This window comes from Myotis brandtii, unplaced genomic scaffold (genome assembly GCF_000412655.1).
Source record: "Myotis brandtii unplaced genomic scaffold, ASM41265v1 scaffold165, whole genome shotgun sequence".
Lineage (NCBI taxonomy): Eukaryota > Metazoa > Chordata > Mammalia > Chiroptera > Vespertilionidae > Myotis > Myotis brandtii.
The window spans coordinates 16,196,628-16,214,908 of NW_005356042.1; the positions used below are offsets into that span (position 1 = coordinate 16,196,628).

General features: G+C 43.1%; 1 protein-coding gene across 1 annotated transcript; it reads left to right on the plus strand.

The window, feature by feature from the left end:
* Window positions 1-15,502, plus strand: LOC102252170 (ATP-dependent RNA helicase DDX19A). Its single transcript, XM_005862635.2, is given in 14 exon segments — window positions 1-27; window positions 29-56; window positions 59-207; window positions 1,677-1,725; window positions 3,601-3,651; window positions 4,342-4,477; window positions 6,969-7,061; window positions 8,410-8,512; window positions 8,845-8,959; window positions 10,819-10,996; window positions 11,306-11,543; window positions 12,968-13,130; window positions 13,816-14,007; window positions 14,419-15,502. Coding segments are annotated over 14 exon segments (1,584 nt in total). The 3' UTR covers window positions 14,481-15,502.
* Window positions 15,503-18,281: the final 2,779 nt, after the last annotated feature.

Below are 18,281 nucleotides of genomic sequence, written 5' to 3' on the forward strand. Positions count from 1 at the left end.
ATGGTGACGTTCGAGTCCTGCCGGAACTGACGTCACGTTTAAGCAGCACCACTTCCGGTCCGCGTGAGTTACCTTCTCGCGCCGGCGGCGGGCTTGGGATCTGTGCGAGCGTGTGCATTTTTCGCGAGTCGGCCTCCCTCCCTCCGCACCATGGCCTCCGACTCGTGGGCCCTGGCCGTGGACCAGCAAGAAGCGGCTGTCAAGTCGGTCAGTGGCTGCAGCTCCAGGGGGAAGGAAGTAGGAGGGCCCAGCGGACCCTGCCCCAAATCCAGGGAGCCCACGGGTTGGGGCGGGGGGGGGGGCAGGCCGATGGCCCGACGAGGAATCCGTGCTGATTCGAGCCTTTTGTCTCCCTCTGGGCCAGTTTAAGGCTTTTATCCGGTGGCAGTCTGTTCCCGCTACGTATGCTGTCTTTTCTGTATCGCATCTCCCAGTGGGGATGTCAAGGAGAGGCAAGTTTAGGCTGGTTCTCTTTCTCATCAAGAGTAGAACGACAATGTGCTTCCCTTATTTTAACATCGTTAACTTTGATTTTGAGAGTACCTATATTAAAGCTGGGGCCAGTGAAGCAAGGGAGTGCTTAGAATAGAAGAAGCAACAGGGGAGCCGAGGCGGGACTCCGTGGGCTCACTGGGAAGTCAGAGAAGATGGGCCTTGGAGGCAGGTTCAGCGGTGAGCCTGGGTGGAGCCGCCGCTGCCCACTGCTCCCCTGGTTGCAAGTCTCTTGGGGATCGTTAGTCTCTAGGAGATGCACTCCTGAGAGGGAAGATAGGCTCCCAGGAGGGAGAGTGCCTTGTTTGAACATTTTTTAGGTACATGCTTAACATGGTTGGTAGTTCGTAGCTATACAGAATAACAGATTTTGGTTTTTATATATTTTATTCAAAAAGTATGATATGGCCCGGACGGTATGGCTCAGTGGTTGAGCATGGACCCATGAACCAGGAGGTCAATAGGAATCAAATACAGCCAGTGCGAATGCCAGGGTTTGGGGCTCAGTCCCCAGTGTGTGTGGGGGGGCGGAGGGGGGGCGGGGTGTGGCGTGCAGGAGGCAGCCCACCAGTGATTCTCATCATTGATGTTTCCCTCTCCCCTTCTTCTTTCCTCTCTGATACCAATTTTTTTAAAAAAATATGATACAGTATATGGTTCTGGTGCTCTCAAGTTTACAATCTAGTGTTTAGCATCAGATCTTTCTTAAAAGACAGTTACTGAGAATTTGTTTCACATCTTTTTAAACCTGTTTTCCTAATCTAGATGAGATATGAATATACTTGGTATCTGGTTCTAAACAATTTGCTTATCAGGAGGCTGATGTAACTTAATGTTTTAAAACACTGCTTCCTGATAGTTGGTAAAAACCCTCCCCTCTTTTTATTTTACCATATAGACTTGTGTACATTAGCTTAATACATAATTCATGGTATTAAGTCAGGGGTGGGCAAACTTTTTGACTCGAGGGCCACAATGGGTTCTTAAACTGGACCGGAGGGCCGGAACAAAAGCATGGATGGAGTGTTTGTGTGAACTAATATAAATTCAAAGTAAACATCATTACATAAAAGGGTACGGTCTTTTTTTTTTTTAGTTTTATTCATTTCAAACGGGTTTGCCCACGGCTGTATTAAGTTATCCTGTGGCTCTGCTCTCAAGTGTTTTCTTTTATTTCCATTCAGATCAGTAATTTGCAGATCAAGGAAGAGAGAGTCAAACCAGATACCAATGGTGAGTCACGAGCAATTGTAAGCTGGTACAAGTTATAAGTTTGCTTCTGCTTTGTACTTATAGCTGTAATGTGAAAAGGAGCTTTCATTTAGCATGTTCGGCAAATGTTCGCTCTGGATTTGACAGCCGGTAAAGTCGGTTTCACACTGAAGGGGATATGTTATTTTTCCAGATTTGATCTAACCTCTGTCACTGTTCACTTGATAATGTTTCTTTAAAATTTTTAAAGGTTAATCTGGGTTCAAAACTCATAAAGTACCCGGTCGGCATGGCTCAGTGGTTGAGCCTTGACCTATGAACCAGGAGATCACGGTTAGATTCCCGATCACAGCACATGCCCGGGTTGTGGGCTTCATCCCCAGTAGGGGGTGTGCAGGAGACAGCCAATCAATGATTCTCTCTCATCGTTGATGTATCTATCTCTTTCTCCCTCACCCTTCCTCTCTGCAATCAATAAAAATATTTTTAAAAACCCACAAACAACTCATAAAGTATAAACAGGTGAAAGGCCTTTCCATCTGGCCACCATTTTCCCAGTTCCCAATCTCCACCTGTTACTAGTTTGCTAGGGCTGCCATAACAAAGTATCACAAACTGGGTGGTTTGAACAATAGAAATTTATTTTTTAAATATATATTTTTATTTATTTCAGAGAGGGAGGGAGAGAGAGAGAGAAACATCAGTGATGGAAGAGAATCATTTATTGTCTGTCTCCTGCATGCCCCCTACTGGGGATCAAGCCCACAACCTGGGCATGTACCCTTGATGGGAATCGAACCCAGGACCCTTCAGTCCACATGCCGACACTCTGTCCACTGAGCCAAACCGGCTAGGGCTGAACAATAGAAATTTATTGTCTCACAGTTCTGGAGGCCAGAAGTCCAAGATCAGATTGTCGGCAGGGTTGGTTCCTTCTGAGGGCTATGAGGAAGGACCTGGCAGTCTTTGGTGTTCCTTGGCTTATAGAAGCATCACCCTAATCTGTCTTCGTCTTCACATGGCATTTTCCCTGTGTGCATATCTATGTTCAAATTTCCCCTTTTTAGAAGGACATTAATCGTATTGGATTAGGGCCCACCCTAATGACCTCATCTTAGCCAATTACATCTGCAATGACCCTATCTCAAAACAAGGTTACATTCTGAGGTACATTCTTAGGACTTCAACATATGAATTGGGGGTCGGTCCACAATCCACATTTCAACCCAGCAATTTTACTGTTTGATTTGTTTGTCCCCTTATAGTTTGTTCTCTGCCTCTTTTCCTGCCTTCTTTTGGGTTAAGTAAATATCTTAGATTCCCATTTAAATTTATGGGGGTTTTTAGCTGTACCTATTTGCATTATTTAATGCGTGATTTAAAGTTTTCTTCATCTAAGTCTTGCGTATTTTTGTTAATTTTATTTCTAGGTGCAACATTTTATCTTTTTAGTTGCTATTATAAGTCAGATTTTTTCAATTATATCTCTCTATATAATTATGTAAACTACTGATTTCTGTTTACTTAAGTTGATACTTAGCCCTAAAAATTTACAGTCATACATTCTATAAAAAGTGATCATTTTACCTCTGTCTTTTAATTTTTCTTTCTCATGTTTAATTATGTTTGCTAATATAAAGCTATAGTTTATTTAAGGGTAAGTAAGTCAGAGGTGACATTCTGCTGATCACTTTGAAGTCAGCCAAAATTTTTAGAAAATTGAAATTTTCTTATGCACTTAAAAATTTCGTAGGAATAAAAATTTATTAAACACAAAGAAATGCCAACTATTTACATTTTGATCACGTAAAATAAATTTTAGTATTTACATTGTCCCACCTTTTGGGTGGGTTTGATATTTGCCTTTCTGATTATGACAGCTGTTTTCTTGTGTAGGTGTTATCAAAACCAATGCCACTGCAGAGAAAACAGATGAAGAAGAGAAAGGTAACTACTCATTGAAACCCGGTAGCAAGAGACACAGTATGACCCAGGACTTGCCTTTCTGGAGCCAGATGTATTCTTAGTTATAAGATGAAGGGGAAGAAGAGGAATCCACAAAGGAGATTGAGAAGACACAGTCAGTGAAATAGGACCAAAAGAGAGTGCTGTCCCCGAAATCAGAAGAAGGAAGTTTTTCCAAAGTAGGGAGTCAAATATAGGTAACAAGTTGATTAAGAGAAGAACTAACAATTGCCTTTTGGATTGAAATAGCAGTGTAGGCATCATTGGTGAGTTTGACAAGGGCTGAGGTTAAGTGGAGAGGTTATATAAGAACCCTATTCCGTGTACATTCAACAGAAGGGGAGGAGAGGAAGTGGAGATTAACATAGATTGCCTTTTTAGGGAACGTTCTATAAAGGGGAGGGGAGCGTCACAAGGATGGAGTTTGCCAGATGAGTGTGAAGAAAATCAACTGGTGACCCTGGCCAGGTAGCTCAGTTGATTAGGGCGTCATCCTGATACGCCAAGGTTGCGGGTTCGATCCCTGGTCTGGGCACATACAAGAATCAACCAATGAGTGCATAAATAAGTGTAACAACAAATCGATAGTTCTCTCTATCGCTCCCTCTCTCTAAAATCAATAAAACAATTTTAAAAACTAAAAAAGAAAATCTACTGGTTTCTTTCTGACAGAGGACAGAGCTGCCCAGTCCTTACTCAACAAGCTGATCAGAAGCAACCTGGTCGACAACACAAACCAAGTGGAAGTCCTGCAGCGGGACCCAAAGTCCCCCCTCTACTCAGTGAAGTCCTTCGAGGAGCTTCGGCTGTGAGTATTTGTTTCTTTGAGCTGTTTCCTATCCGTCCCTCTTTTATAAAACTTAGCATCACACAGATTCTTGTGGGAATTTTACTTTTATTTTTAAAAACCCTGCTTGACCGGTGTGGCTCAGTGGTTGAGTGTCGATCCATGCACCGAGAAGTTGCTGGTTCGATTCCTGGTCAGGGCACTTGCCCAGGTTGCGGGCTTGATCCCCATTGGGGGGCGTGCAGGAGGCAGGCAATCAATATTGATGTTTCTTTCTCATTGCTGTTTCTATCTTTCCCTCTCCCTTCCTTTCTCAAATCTAAATAATCAATAAGATATATATTTTTAAAAATCCTAATATATTTATCTCTTTGACTAGTTAATAATTCACATGATTCAAAAGTCAAAAAGTATGAAAAAGGTGACAGTGATGGTCTCCCTCCTACCCTTGTCTCTTTGCTTCCCGGTTCTCCTCCTCTTGATAGGGATTTTTAAATGCCACCGATTTATTCATCATAGCTGAAAGTCTTTTTTCTTTTATGCTCTTAGAACTTTCAATAAAATATTGGCTGACAGGTGATTTCTGGATGTCAGGAACATTTCTTATTAGGTAAGCTCTTTCGTTAGACTATAGGGTTTATGGTCTTAAGAACAGTTTATCTGCTTTTGTCAAATGTGTCAAAAGAGAGCCTGTACAGGATTCCCAGGACCTACAGTGCAAAGCAGCCTTCATCATTCTGGAATTTTTAAAAAGTCCAGAACCCAGAATTGAATCTTAGGGGAGCACATGGATGGCATTGCGCTAAGGATGACTTCTAATGTGTCAGTATTTTAGAGATAATTATGAAAGGATATACCAAGTTTTTTGTTTCTTCAGTAAGTTAGTAAAGAGGTGTGCATGGCTCATAGGTTTATGTACATGCCACTGTGCTGGGTGTTATGAGTGACAAAAGATAAACTAACATTCTTGCTGCCTGCCAGGACCCAAATCATAGACAGGAAATAGCTGGTAAATAAGAAAGTGGTGGAATAAATGGATTCTTTACCTTTATTCAGCAAAATCTGTAGTATGCCCACTGTGAGCAAACAGAGGCTACATTTCTGCCAACTATTAACACTAATCAAAGTGTGGCTGTTTTTTAATGATTTCAGGAAATTGTAATTTTCTGTATTTTCTCTCAAGGGCTTCATTCAACAAATCTGTCATTTCTGCTCTGTTCATAAACTGCATTAGGGCAGCTAGATGTGCTCTACTGTTTCCTGAACTCACAGTTTGCTTTTTCCAAGTATCAGTGGTTTTTTTTTTAAGTTTCTTTCACGTAAAGGATTGGAGCTCTCAGTTCAACTAGTGATGAATTGTCCCCTGAAAAGGCAAGTTCTCTCTGATTTAGCTATTGGTCGCCAAAGGAAACAAAGAATGAAACCTAGGTCACCTAGTATACTTGGTCTGTTTTTGTATTTAAAAGATTTGAATTAATCTGCAAAATGAAAGAAAAAAAAATTGAGCCACTGGAAGCTCTTAGATCACTTGAAAATCCTCATTCAGTAGTGACTGTTTCCTTGACAACCAAATCAGAATCTGCTGGCATTACAGCCTTTCTTCCAAATGGCAGACACCAAAGGTTATGTTCTCAAAGTTCTTTGTGTCTGAAAACCAACATAGGCCAGAAGAATTTGCCTTTTAGAGAGTCTGTTGAACTCCAAGAAGGGCTTAGGACAGAAGTCTTGACTTGGTTTGACTTTTTTTGGAAATAATCTAGTATGATTTTTGTTAAACACCCTGTTTAAAGGTAACAGAGAGCTTATTGTAAATGCAATGTAAGAGCAACTTATATAAGAAGTTGGTGCTTTTCTATTCTTGATTTTGACTAGACATAAATAAATCTGAGCATTTGTAAAGTTCAGGATGATAACTGAACCCTCTCTTACTGTATAGATCAGCTACTAGAAACTGGCTGAATCAATCTTCTTCTTAATTTTTCCAAGTATTTGCACTTGACTTTTCCAGGCTGGCTTTGGAAGGACCATTGAACACAGAATGGCTGGTTCACTTTAATATCTGTGCTGAGAAATTCCAACTGAAATCCCATTCTCCTAAGGGATTTCTATTTCTTAGCAGCATAGGAAGCAGTTTTACTTTTAAATATGTCTTTTATAATTTACTTTGCACCATGAATTAATAAATACCACTCTTGCAGTATCCAGGGAACATTGGTCACAGAAGGCCAATCATATTTGTGGATGTGCTAAAAGCATGAATTTCTATGAGAAAGGAAACTAATCTATATTTTATGAATTGCATAATAGTTGCAGATTAAGATCTAGTAGGAAAAGATGGTTTTGTCTTGTTTTAGGTAGTGTTTTTGTTTTGTTTTTTTTAAGGCACAGGAAAATATGTCTGACAAAGATAGGAATCATCATTCTTTGCTAGATATAGGGAAAGATAAAAATCTAGGCCTTTTAAACAGTCTCAACAACTAGAGATTCCTTTTCTCTCTCCCTGGCCTCCCAGGAAACCACAGCTTCTTCAGGGAGTCTATGCCATGGGCTTCAACCGACCATCCAAGATACAAGAGAACGCGTTACCCATGATGCTTGCTGAGCCGTGAGTATGCACCTCTTCAGAATTTGGTTTAATGTCACCCATCAACAGCTGTTACTGTCTGGAGACCAAGATGGGACGTTTGGGGCAACATGTTTCTTCAGGGGAATAGCTTGAATTGGGTTTTTACAAATTATTTTGAAATATTTGAGACCTGCAAAAAGGTGTCAAGAGCAATACCAAGAACACCTGCCAAGAAATAAAACATCATTTAGTCGTTGGCAGTTGTATACCCTTCTCCGCTCATATCCTCTCCCACCAAAGTAAGCATCATCCCGAAGTGGGTCATCATTTCCTCATTTCTTTATACTTTTATTAGGTTTCTGTGTGCCCTAAGAATCTAGAGTAGTTTATATATTTTTAAACCTTAGATAAGTGATATACTTTTGTGTAGCAACTTTTTTTAAAAAGACATGTTTTTATTGATTTGAGAGAGAGAGAGAGAGAGAGAGATCAATGATAAGAGAGAATCATTGATTAGCTGCCTCCTGCATGCCTCTTACTGGGGACCGAACCTGCAATCCAGGTATGTGCCCTGACTGGGATTCAAACTGTGACCTCCTGGTTCATGTGTCGATGCTCAACCACTGAGCCACTCCGTCAGGGCTTGTTTTTCTTTTTTAATGACAAAAATGCCACCTATTTCCATGACAATGGGTTACACGAAGTGATATGTGAAAGTTCCCTCTAAAGTATCTGTCTGACTTAGAATCTTACATTTTCTATAAAGATGGAAAAGGGAACACACAGAAGGAGCTGAGTGCTAGAGGCACATTATGGCTCAGCAGAAAACATTCTCGGGGACTTGTCTTATTGGCACAGACCTTACTGTGCTATCTTAGTTTCCGCGGGACCCCTAAGGTACAGAACTAGGGCACTAGCTGTGCTAGAGTCTAGAGTAAGGACTTCTCGATGTGAACCCATCTAAAACAATCATTTTCCATAATATTTAAGCAGTTTTATAACAATATAAAAACATTTGTCGCCCTAACTGGTTTGGCTCAGTGGATAGAGCGTTGGCCTGCGGACTGAAGGATCCCAGGTTCGATTCCGGTCAAGGGCATGTACCTTGGTTGCGGGCACATCCCCAGTGGGGAGTGTGCAGGAGGCAGCTGATCGATGTTTCTCTCTCATCGATGTTTCTAACTCTCTATCCCTCTCCCCTCCTCTCTGTAAAAAATCAATAAAATATATTTTTTTAAAAACACAAAAAACATTTGTCATTGTTCTCAATGCAGAAAATCTGGACTAAAGGAGGAAATCCATATTCCTACTACTCAGAAAGAACATCTTGACACCTTTGTGTGTGTTTAACCAATCTCATTTTCATCTCTCTTCTTCCTTCATCCAGCCCACAGAACCTGATTGCCCAGTCTCAGTCTGGTACTGGGAAAACAGCTGCCTTTGTCCTGGCCATGCTCAGCCGAGTGGAGCCAGCGGAGAGATACCCCCAGGTGAGGGCTGGGGGATCCTGGGTCCTCACTTGCCTGGGCACTGCCATCTGGTGGGGGATTGACGAGGGTTCCCCTGGAGGGTTCTGAACATTCCCTGTGCTTCAAACTGTGGCTCAGGCAGAGCAGGACGTGGGTAAAATTCATTTGAAAGCACCTTTAAACAATAGCTCCCAAAGGCATCCCCCAGCCAAACTGAAAGGTTGGCCTGGTTGAAAGGATGTGGTTCCCTGCACTGTTCAAAGTGCTAATAACATCAGCATACTTGTTGCTTTAGAGCCTGTTGTGTTACTGAAAGGGTCTCCTAAAGTCATCCTTTATGATCCCCCTGTCAGTGCCTTTGCCTCTCCCCAACATATGAGTTGGCGCTTCAAACAGGAAAAGTGATTGAGCAGATGGGCAAATTTCATCCAGAACTAAAGCTTGCTTATGCTGTTCGAGGCAATAAATGTGAGTATAAAGAGGTGAGCCCTAAGCAGTGAGTAGGGTAGGGTGGTTGGGTGTTTGAATGCTGAAACATGATGATTATTCAACTCTGGTTCAGTCTGACCTTAGAGCCCAAATGCATTGATTTTAGCCAATGTATTTAATTATTTGCTAATTTGTTAACAGTTCTCTCCACCCTTAACATAAGATTTTGCATTGTTAGAAAATGCCTGGGTCCAGGCATTCTTCACTGACAAGATAAGGTTTTGAATTTGGCATCCAGAGTTCTGGAAGCTGCTTACTAGAGAGGGATGGCAGCACTGAGGATGCGGGGTGGAGGTCAGATACCTTTCTTTAAAAATGCCCAGCAGGCATGGCTTAGTGGTTGAGTGTTGACCTATGAATTAAGAGTTACTGTTCGATTCCCAGTCAGGACATATGCCCAGGTTGTGGATTCGATCCCAATATGGGGCATGCAGGAAGCAGCCGATCAATGATACCCTCTCCCTTCCTCTCTGAAATAAATAAAAATACGTATTTTTAAAAAGTAAGCACAGCTTTAGTAAGAGTAAACTAAGAGCATGTATAGCTCTCTTGGTCTTATCAGAATCAGAAATCCTCCAGCAGTTCTTTCTTCTGTGTATTCTGCAGAATGTAATGTAGAGAATATGGTTTAAAATGAGGTAGGACAGGTAGAAAGTGGGTCATTAGAAAGTTAATGGAATATTTAAAAACTACAAATCATTAAGAAAAGACAAAAGAGCCCTAGCTGGTTTGGCTCAGGGGATAGAGTATCAGCCTGTGGACTGAAGGGTCCTGGGTTTGATTCCGGTCAAGAACACATGCCAGGTTGTGGGCTCAATCCCCAATAGGGGGCGTGCAGGATGCAGCCAATCGGTTATTCTCATCATTGATGTTTCTATCGCTCTTTCCCTCTCCCTCTCTGAAATCAATAATATATAAAAGAGATACATAGTTTTTAAAAAAGACGAAAGAGGCCCAGCTGAACAGACACTTCACAAAAGAAGGAATTCAGATGGTCAGTAAACATGAAAAAATGAGCCTCATTAGTCATCACAAAAATGTAAATTAAAACCACTATACACATCTCAGGTGGGCAAAAATGAAGAAATCTGACAATTACCAGTATTGATGAAGCCACAAAACTGAAATGCTCACACATTTCTGGCAGGAGTATACACTGGTACAATCACTTTAGAAAACAGTTTGACGTTACCTAGAAAAGTTGAAGAGAGACATCCTTTTGACCCAAAAGTTTATAATTGCCTAGAGCAGTGCTTCTCAAGTTTTTGGGTCTCTTAACACTCTTTTTTTTTTTTTTTAATTTATAGATTTAGGGGGTGAGAGAGAAACATCAATTTGTTGTTCCACTTATTTATGAATTCATTAGTTTATTCTTGTATGTGCCCTGACGAGACTGAACCCACAACTTTGGCGTATCGGGATGACCAACTGAGCTACCCATCCAGGGCCAGTCTTCTACACTCTTAAACATTATTGAGGACCCCAAAGTATTTTTGCCAATTTGGGAGAAAATCAGTGAATCATGAGTGAATGAATGGTATGAAAAGGACAAGATAATGCTAAAGAGAAAGAGTTGGATGGTGTTGAATTATAGAAGGTAGGAAGGAACTAACACTTACTGAGGTTTCCCTGTGTAGGATTTTATCCTGACCACATGCAGTCAGGTAGGTGTCATTATGCCCACTTTACAGTACAACCAAGACTTGGGAAACAGTCCTGTATCCTTTGAAATCTGTAATTAACTTGTTCTAAAAGCTCTGGAAGAATGGGGCAAGGCTTTGCTTTCCAAAGCTGGTTTTGCCATGGAAATAACCACAGAACACCTCTTGTCTCCACAGTGGAAAGGGGTCAGAAGATCAGTGAGCACATTGTCATTGGCACCCCTGGGACTGTCTTAGACTGGTGCGCCAAGCTCAAGTTCATTGACCCCAAGAAGATCAAGGTGTTTGTTCTGGATGAGGCTGATGTGATGATAGCTACTCAGGGCCACCAAGATCAGAGCATCCGCATCCAAAGGTAGGACTCTAGTTTGGGAGGAACTTCTCAGCCTTGTACCGGGTTCTCTGCTTCAGAAGCTTGAGAAGCCTGTGATTGATGGGCCATGTTGGCACTGACCATACTCCCGCCTGGGTCAAGGAAAAGACTTAGGAATCTAATACCACCCTGTCCCTGCCCCATGTCTGGTCCTGCCTCTTCCCCACGGTGCTCCTCCACCTCTGCCACCTTCCAGGGGACATAGCCCATCCAAGCCTGGGGAGGCTGTGCTGCTGCTCATTCCAGTGAAACACTCGGGCTCGTGCCAAACACCTGGGCCTTCCCTTGCAGGATGCTACCCAGGAACTGCCAGATGCTGCTTTTCTCTGCCACCTTTGAAGACTCTGTATGGAAATTTGCCCAGAAAGTGGTCCCAGACCCAAACATTATCAAACTGAAGCGGGAGGAGGAGACATTGGACACCATCAAGCAGTATTACGTCCTGTGCAATAACAGAGACGAGAAGTTCCAGGCCTTGTGTAACCTCTACGGGGCCATCACCATTGCTCAAGCCATGATCTTCTGCCATGTGAGTAGCAGCAGGAGCAGCAGCAGCAGCAGCAGGCCAGCCTGGGGAGGAGTTCCATGGGAAGGTGTCCAGCCCCCTCCCTCTCAGCCAGCTCCACCTTAGTGCTGAGGACCAGCTTCTCCTGTGGGGCCAGGAAGGAAATGGTTTGTGAAGATGTAAGAGGCAATTTTTAGTGTCCTGAGGTATACATAGCCTAAGCATAGAGCACCTTGAATTTTATATTATTTGTATGTGATGTATTATTAGAAAACCCAAGAGAATCAACTGATAAGAAATTACAAAATTAATAGAAAATAACTAGTTTTCTAGTTTCAAGTGCAAAAACAAAATTGAGGGATATCATTTATAATAGCAAAAAAATTTTTTTTCACCAGTAAATAAGATATCTGAAGAAAATTTCAAAATGCTATTTAAAGGATATAAAAATGAGATAACTCTTACTCTGTTGTTGGAAGACTTATAATTTAGAGTGGCATCCCTCTCCCAACCTCAAATTGAAACTTTCACACCTATAGAAAATAAAAAAATAAAACGAATAACATGTCCTTCACCTATTGTCAACATTTAGCCACATTTGCTTTATTATTCATATCCATGTGCGTGAAATACCTGTACTTTTTTTTTTTTGCTGAGTCATTTTATTTTAATTTATTTAATTAAAAAAAAATTTTGTTTTGTTACTCCTCACCTGAGGATATTTTTTCCATTAACTTTTTAGAGAGAGTGGAAGGGAGGAAGAGAGGGGGGGAGAGAGAGAGAAATATTGATTGGAGAGAGACATCGATTGGTTGTATCCCCCCACCAGGGCCAGGATTGAACCTGCAATACCAGGTACACAGCCCTTGACAGGGAATCAAGCCTGTGACGCTTTGCTCTAACCATTGGGAACACTGGCCAGGGCTTACTGAGTCATTGTTAAGGTAGTTGTAGACATCATGACAAATTCACAGCTAAATATTTCCCAAGAAGGACCATAATACCATTACCACACCTTGAACAATGATACAGTGATAGTGATGTTATCCCCTAAACAGTTCATCCGTATCCCATTTTCCCCACCTGTTACCACAAAGGTTCTTTATTGCTTTTGGTTGCTGTTGCTAAACCAAAGAGCCATTCAGAGATTGTTGCATTTAGTTGTCATGTCTCTTGAGGACTTAATCCCACCAGTTTCCCCACCTTTCATGACATGGATATCTTAAAGAGTCCAGGCTAGTAAGTATAATTTCTCTGATTTTTTCACCCTTTTGATTATTTTTAAATCAAATATTTTTGACCCAGGTGACATTGTTACTTCCTGGTACACCATCAAGTTAACAATTTTAGGAAATTTAACCCTTAGCTGCTAAGTTTCAGGTAGAGTTTTCTAGATCAAAAATATTCTCTTCAGGGACTTTGATGTCTCAAATGTTTTCTTCCTTCAGACCCGCAAAACAGCCAGTTGGCTGGCAGCAGAGCTCTCAAGAGAAGGCCACCAGGTGGCTCTGCTAAGTGGGGAGATGATGGTGGAGCAGAGGGCTGCGGTGATTGAGCGCTTCCGAGAGGGCAAAGAGAAGGTTCTGGTGACCACCAACGTGTGTGCCCGTGGTGAGCAGAGAACTTGTCCTGGTCTGCCAGCCTCGGGGTAGCAAGAGAAATCCTCATATGAACAACTCGGGTGGTTGGGAGAGGTCACGTGGGGTTGGTGGTGACATCCTTTTCTAGGAGAGACTGGATTCCCTCAGCAGATAAGAACTTTCACAGAAACCGAGTCCTGACTTGGTGGAAGGAAATGTACAGACTTCTGACTGATTCACAATGGCGCCTGCTCTTCGTGCAGCCATTGAGGTTTCAGCTGCATCTCCTGACACTAGTGTCTAGCAGAGGCTCTCTTACTGACTTTTTTTTACATATATATTTTTGTTTATTTCAGAGACGGAGAGGGAGAGATAGAAACATCAATGATGAGAGACAGTCATTGATTGGCTGCCTCTTGCATGCCCCCTACTGGGGATTGCACCCCTAACCTGGGCAAGTGCCCTTGACCTGAATCGAACCTGGGACTCTTCAGTTCTCAGGCGGAGGCTCTATCCACTGAGCAAACCAGCTAGGGCTCCTACTGAGTTCTTAATTTTGTTAGCACCTGCCAAAGTCCTGTGGTTTTCCTCTGGGTTCTGCTCCGTGCTCCTTGTCCCGGAATCCCAGAGCTGGCCCACCCTGACTCCCTCCAACCAAACTTGGTGTATGTGGCCTGTCTCCCATCCTTACTCTTCTCCATCTCTTCTTCATGCAGGTATTGACGTTGAACAGGTGTCTGTTGTCATCAACTTTGACCTTCCTGTGGACAAGGATGGGAACCCAGACAACGAGACTTACCTGCACCGGATCGGGCGCACTGGCCGCTTTGGCAAGAGGGGCCTGGCAGTGAACATGGTCGACAGCAAGCACAGCATGAACATCCTCAACAGAATCCAGGAGCATTTTAGTGAGTCCTGGGAGCGTCCTGCCTTTCCTTATGGGGCAAGTCGGGGGATGGGTGGAAGGGTAGGTAGTCCTGTGGCCCCTAGAGAGGCTTTGTCCCTTTGCACATTCCCCTCCTCCCCTACAATCGGGAAGTCCTCAGAGAGCACACCTGGGAGTTCAGTGTCAGGACTCGAGTGTCGGTTCCCCTTGGCCAGGCTGAGGGCCTTGGACTCGGACTGTTGTTGTCAGTGTCTGTCTCAGGCACCAGAAGCCTTTGGGTTTAACTGGAGGATGGATGTGGGCAGAGGCAGGGCTCGTTCCTAGCCAGGGCAGAGACCTGTGTTTTCTCTCCCTGCTGGGCTGCCCCTTCCCTAGGTGTGTGTCTCCATGTAACCCCATGTTGATCTCTCTTTGAATCTTTTTTTATTCTCAGATAAGAAAATAGAAAGACTGGACACGGATGATTTGGACGAGATTGAGAAAATAGCCAACTGAGAAGCTCCTGCAGGTCCTGCGCAGGAAACTGGTGCTGTCACAGCACAGGCCTGGACGTCCCCGAAGGACAAAGGCACGAGTGGAGAGAAACCACCTGCCTTATTTTAAACTACGTTTGGCCTTGACAAAAATTATGCAAATGATTGAGAAAGGTAGAGGAAAATTTTGCATTTGAGAAATGTAGTCCTTTTCCCCCATTTTTTTAAGCCAAGGTTTCCCCCATCTTTATAGTAATCTGGTTGCTATTGGTATTCGCTGGCCCCAGGATTCCATCCCTGTTATCTGGCTAGGGATGTTGGGACCTCATCCAGCCCCTGCAGAAGTGGGAGAGGCCCACCACATGGATGGAGTGACGGGAGCGGCAGCAGAGGCCTGTGAGCTGTCCTTGACTGAGACCAGTCACAAATGTCTCCTGTCTTTGGAGCCATCTTCTCCTAAAGTGCAGAGACGTTCCAGTTAATCTATTTAACCTCTTCTCTCTGTGCCAGAGGATATCCCTGTTTCTCCCTGGGTGAGCATCTTGGATACTTTGTGAACCTGATTGGGAAGAAACATGGATGTCAGTGAATTTTCAGAAGGATTTGTCTGGCAGGGGGCTATGACTCCTTTGAGAATCCAGGCCTGACTTCTCTTGCATTTGCTCTGTCTGCTTGTGCACCCAGTAATCATTCATGGCAGCCAGGAGACACTGGGCAATTGTCTGACACATGCCCGGCCAAGTGAGATGGCTCTTATCCGTGGGGGGTCCACACTATGCCTGGAGGGGAGCAGCACAGTTTGGAAAGGAAGTTATGACCAAGTGAAAACTTGGGATTATTCTGTTCATCTGTAATAGTGGATCTATTTGTTACTTTACTTCATACACAGTGTGAATGTGGACGGATAAACTAGAGCTGTGCCCATCATTCATTATGTTAAGAAATTTTAAAATAATTATGAAACATTTTACTTATCTTGATTTGTCTTTATTGGTATTTTTCTGGTTATTAGACTAATATGTGCACATTAAAATAGATATTTGGATAACTATGAAGTGCAAGTACTCTCTATCCTCACCTCTCTGGGGTCACCATGGCTAGCAGCTTGGTGAACATTCAATATATTGCCTTCTGTTTGCATATATGGACCTACTTTGCTTTTAAAAAATGTGAACATTCTACTCCCACTCTTGGGCAACTCGCCATTTCACTTACCAGCATATTTTGTTGATTTTTTTTTGTCTTTGTGACTCTCTTACCAGCATATTGTGGACCTGTGACATGTCCAGCACACGTAGATCAGTCTCGCTGTTGACAGTGGCATCATTCCAGCATGTAGCTGCCTAGCATTTATTTCATGGCTCCTCTAGTGAAGGCATATGGGGGTTCCACTCTGTTGTGTCGCCACAGTGCCTCATCGCTGTCCTCGGTCACCTCTGCCCTGCTGAGACTCACTCTAGGATGTATTGTTGGAAGTAGAGCTGTTGGGTCAAAGGCTGGGGACATTTAAACTTTTAATACATTGCTAACTTGGTTTGCCAAAAGATTTTTACCAATGTATGTTATTGCAGTACAGAAATACTACTATTTTCTTACCTGCTTGCCAACACTGTACATTTATTAATTTTTAAAACTTTGCCAGTCTGTACAGCAAAAGTAGATTATATCATTGCTTTTTTGTTTTGTATTTAGTGAGGTTTGGCAAATTTTCAAGTTTATTGAATATTTGTATTATTCTTGTTTCACCATTTTACTACTGAATTGTCAATCTTTCTATTTTAGGGAAATTAAACTTTGTCTTGAGTTGTAGATGTTTTCCTAGTTTGTCTTTACAAACTCATTTTTTCTTAACTACTACACAAAAGTTTAATTTTAATGTTACTCACATTTCATTTTTATTTTAAGAAATCTGAATTTTATGTCATGGCTAGAAAAGCTTTCCTCATGCCAGCATTATAAATTATTCACTCCCATTTCCTGTTCTGGCAGTTCTTGGGCAGTTAATTTTCTGAATTATCGTGGGTCTCAAAATGTTTTGCCCTGCTCATTGGCTGTGAGTGATTATGGTACCTTAGAAGGTGAGCGGTGACATGGCTGTGGTGTGTGGGCTAGAGCCATGGTGACTGAGTGAATGGGAAGGAGCTGCACTGAGCTTGGCCTGCACCCTGGCTGGACGTGAGAGTTATGTTAAAACCTGGGCCCAGAAATGGGGTTGGGAGGACTTGGACATGAAACTGACACACAGTTCTGTTGACTCTGCTTGTCTGGTCTGTGATATCCCGTTAACTGAATGTCTACAGACTTGGTTCTAGAATAAGGGCCAAAGGAGTGAGGAGCTAGATGGAGTCAACTGCTAAATCCATTTGGACTGCAGGGAGAGAAGAAACCTAACACTAAGAAAGACTGCAAACATCAATAAATTAAATTCACCCCAGATAAAATTAATTTTATGGAATGGTCTGATAAAAGACTTTACATAGGTTTATGTGCTCAAAGAGAAAAATACATTCACTAAAAAAGAGCAAGAGCCCTGGCCAGTGTGGCTTGGTTGAGCATCATCCCATGCACTGAAAAGTCTCCAGTTCTATTCCCAGTCAGGGCACATGCACAGGTTGCAGGTTTGTTCCCTGGTCAGGGTGCCTACAGGAAGCAACCCAATGTTTCTCTCATCGATGTTTCTCTCCCTCTCCCTTCCTCTCAATAAATCAATAAACTTTTAAATAAATATATATTTAAGTTACACACACTAGTGGCCTGGTGCACAAAATTCGTGCACATTAAAGGGAATTAATTAGCAGAAATATCTTAATATTGCTATTTGCCCTTTATAATAGAAGTGTCAGAGATGAAAGAAAATTAGTAAAATGTATATGAAAATCTCCCTCCTGTCAGAGTCTGGGGCACGCCACGGGACCCAGAGTTGAGTATCTGCCCACCCGCGCGCACCTTGAAATTGTGCAAGACCCAGACCCGACAGGCCCCAGTCCCATCAAACCCCATAGGGCGGGGGGCGCAGCCTCAGGTCCCCCAGCCCAGCGCCAGGTGGGGGCACGGCCTCAGGTCCCCAGCCCCGGCAGAGGGCACGAGGGCATGGTGACCATTTGCATATTAGCTCTTTATTATATAGGATAGTCAATACCACATCCCTGCAGGATTCGCAGAGATTGGTGCCGCCATCAAACTTGAATTATGCAGGGATGGATGTTTTCTTCCTAGTCCTATTTATTCACCATCCGAGTCATGGGGAATGACAGTAGTTTATTGCAAATGTAATCAAGTGGTAATGCCAACCTGTGTATTCAGATGTGGTATCTTTGCTGGATGAAAGCAATATAATCCTCAGCCAACATCGAGGGGGGAAAAAAAGACACGGTTTGGTGGAATTCTTGATTCTTAACATTTGGGAGTGCTGCTGCAACCAATCCTGTATAATAAAACCCTAATATGCAAATTGACCAAACCGCAGAATGACCAGTCGCTATTATGCACACTGACCACCAGGGGGCTGATGCTCAATGCAGGAGCTGCCCCCTGGTGGTCAATGTGCTCCCACAGTGAGAGCACCGCTCAGCTGACTGACCCATCCAAGCGGCCTACCAGCTCGGCGGCAGCCACTCACTCCCTCAGTAGTCCTGCAGGTCCAATCTCTGGAGAACGGGCCAGACACTGATGGACCAGTGCCACCAGCCTGATCCCGACAGCGCCACTGGCCTCCTGGAAGTTGGCCTTGGGCACTGCAGCTGCTTCCCCTCCTAGATGCTCCGCAAGGAAGAAATGATATAAAAGCAGCGTCCTTGCCGAACCGGTTTGGCTCAGTGGATAG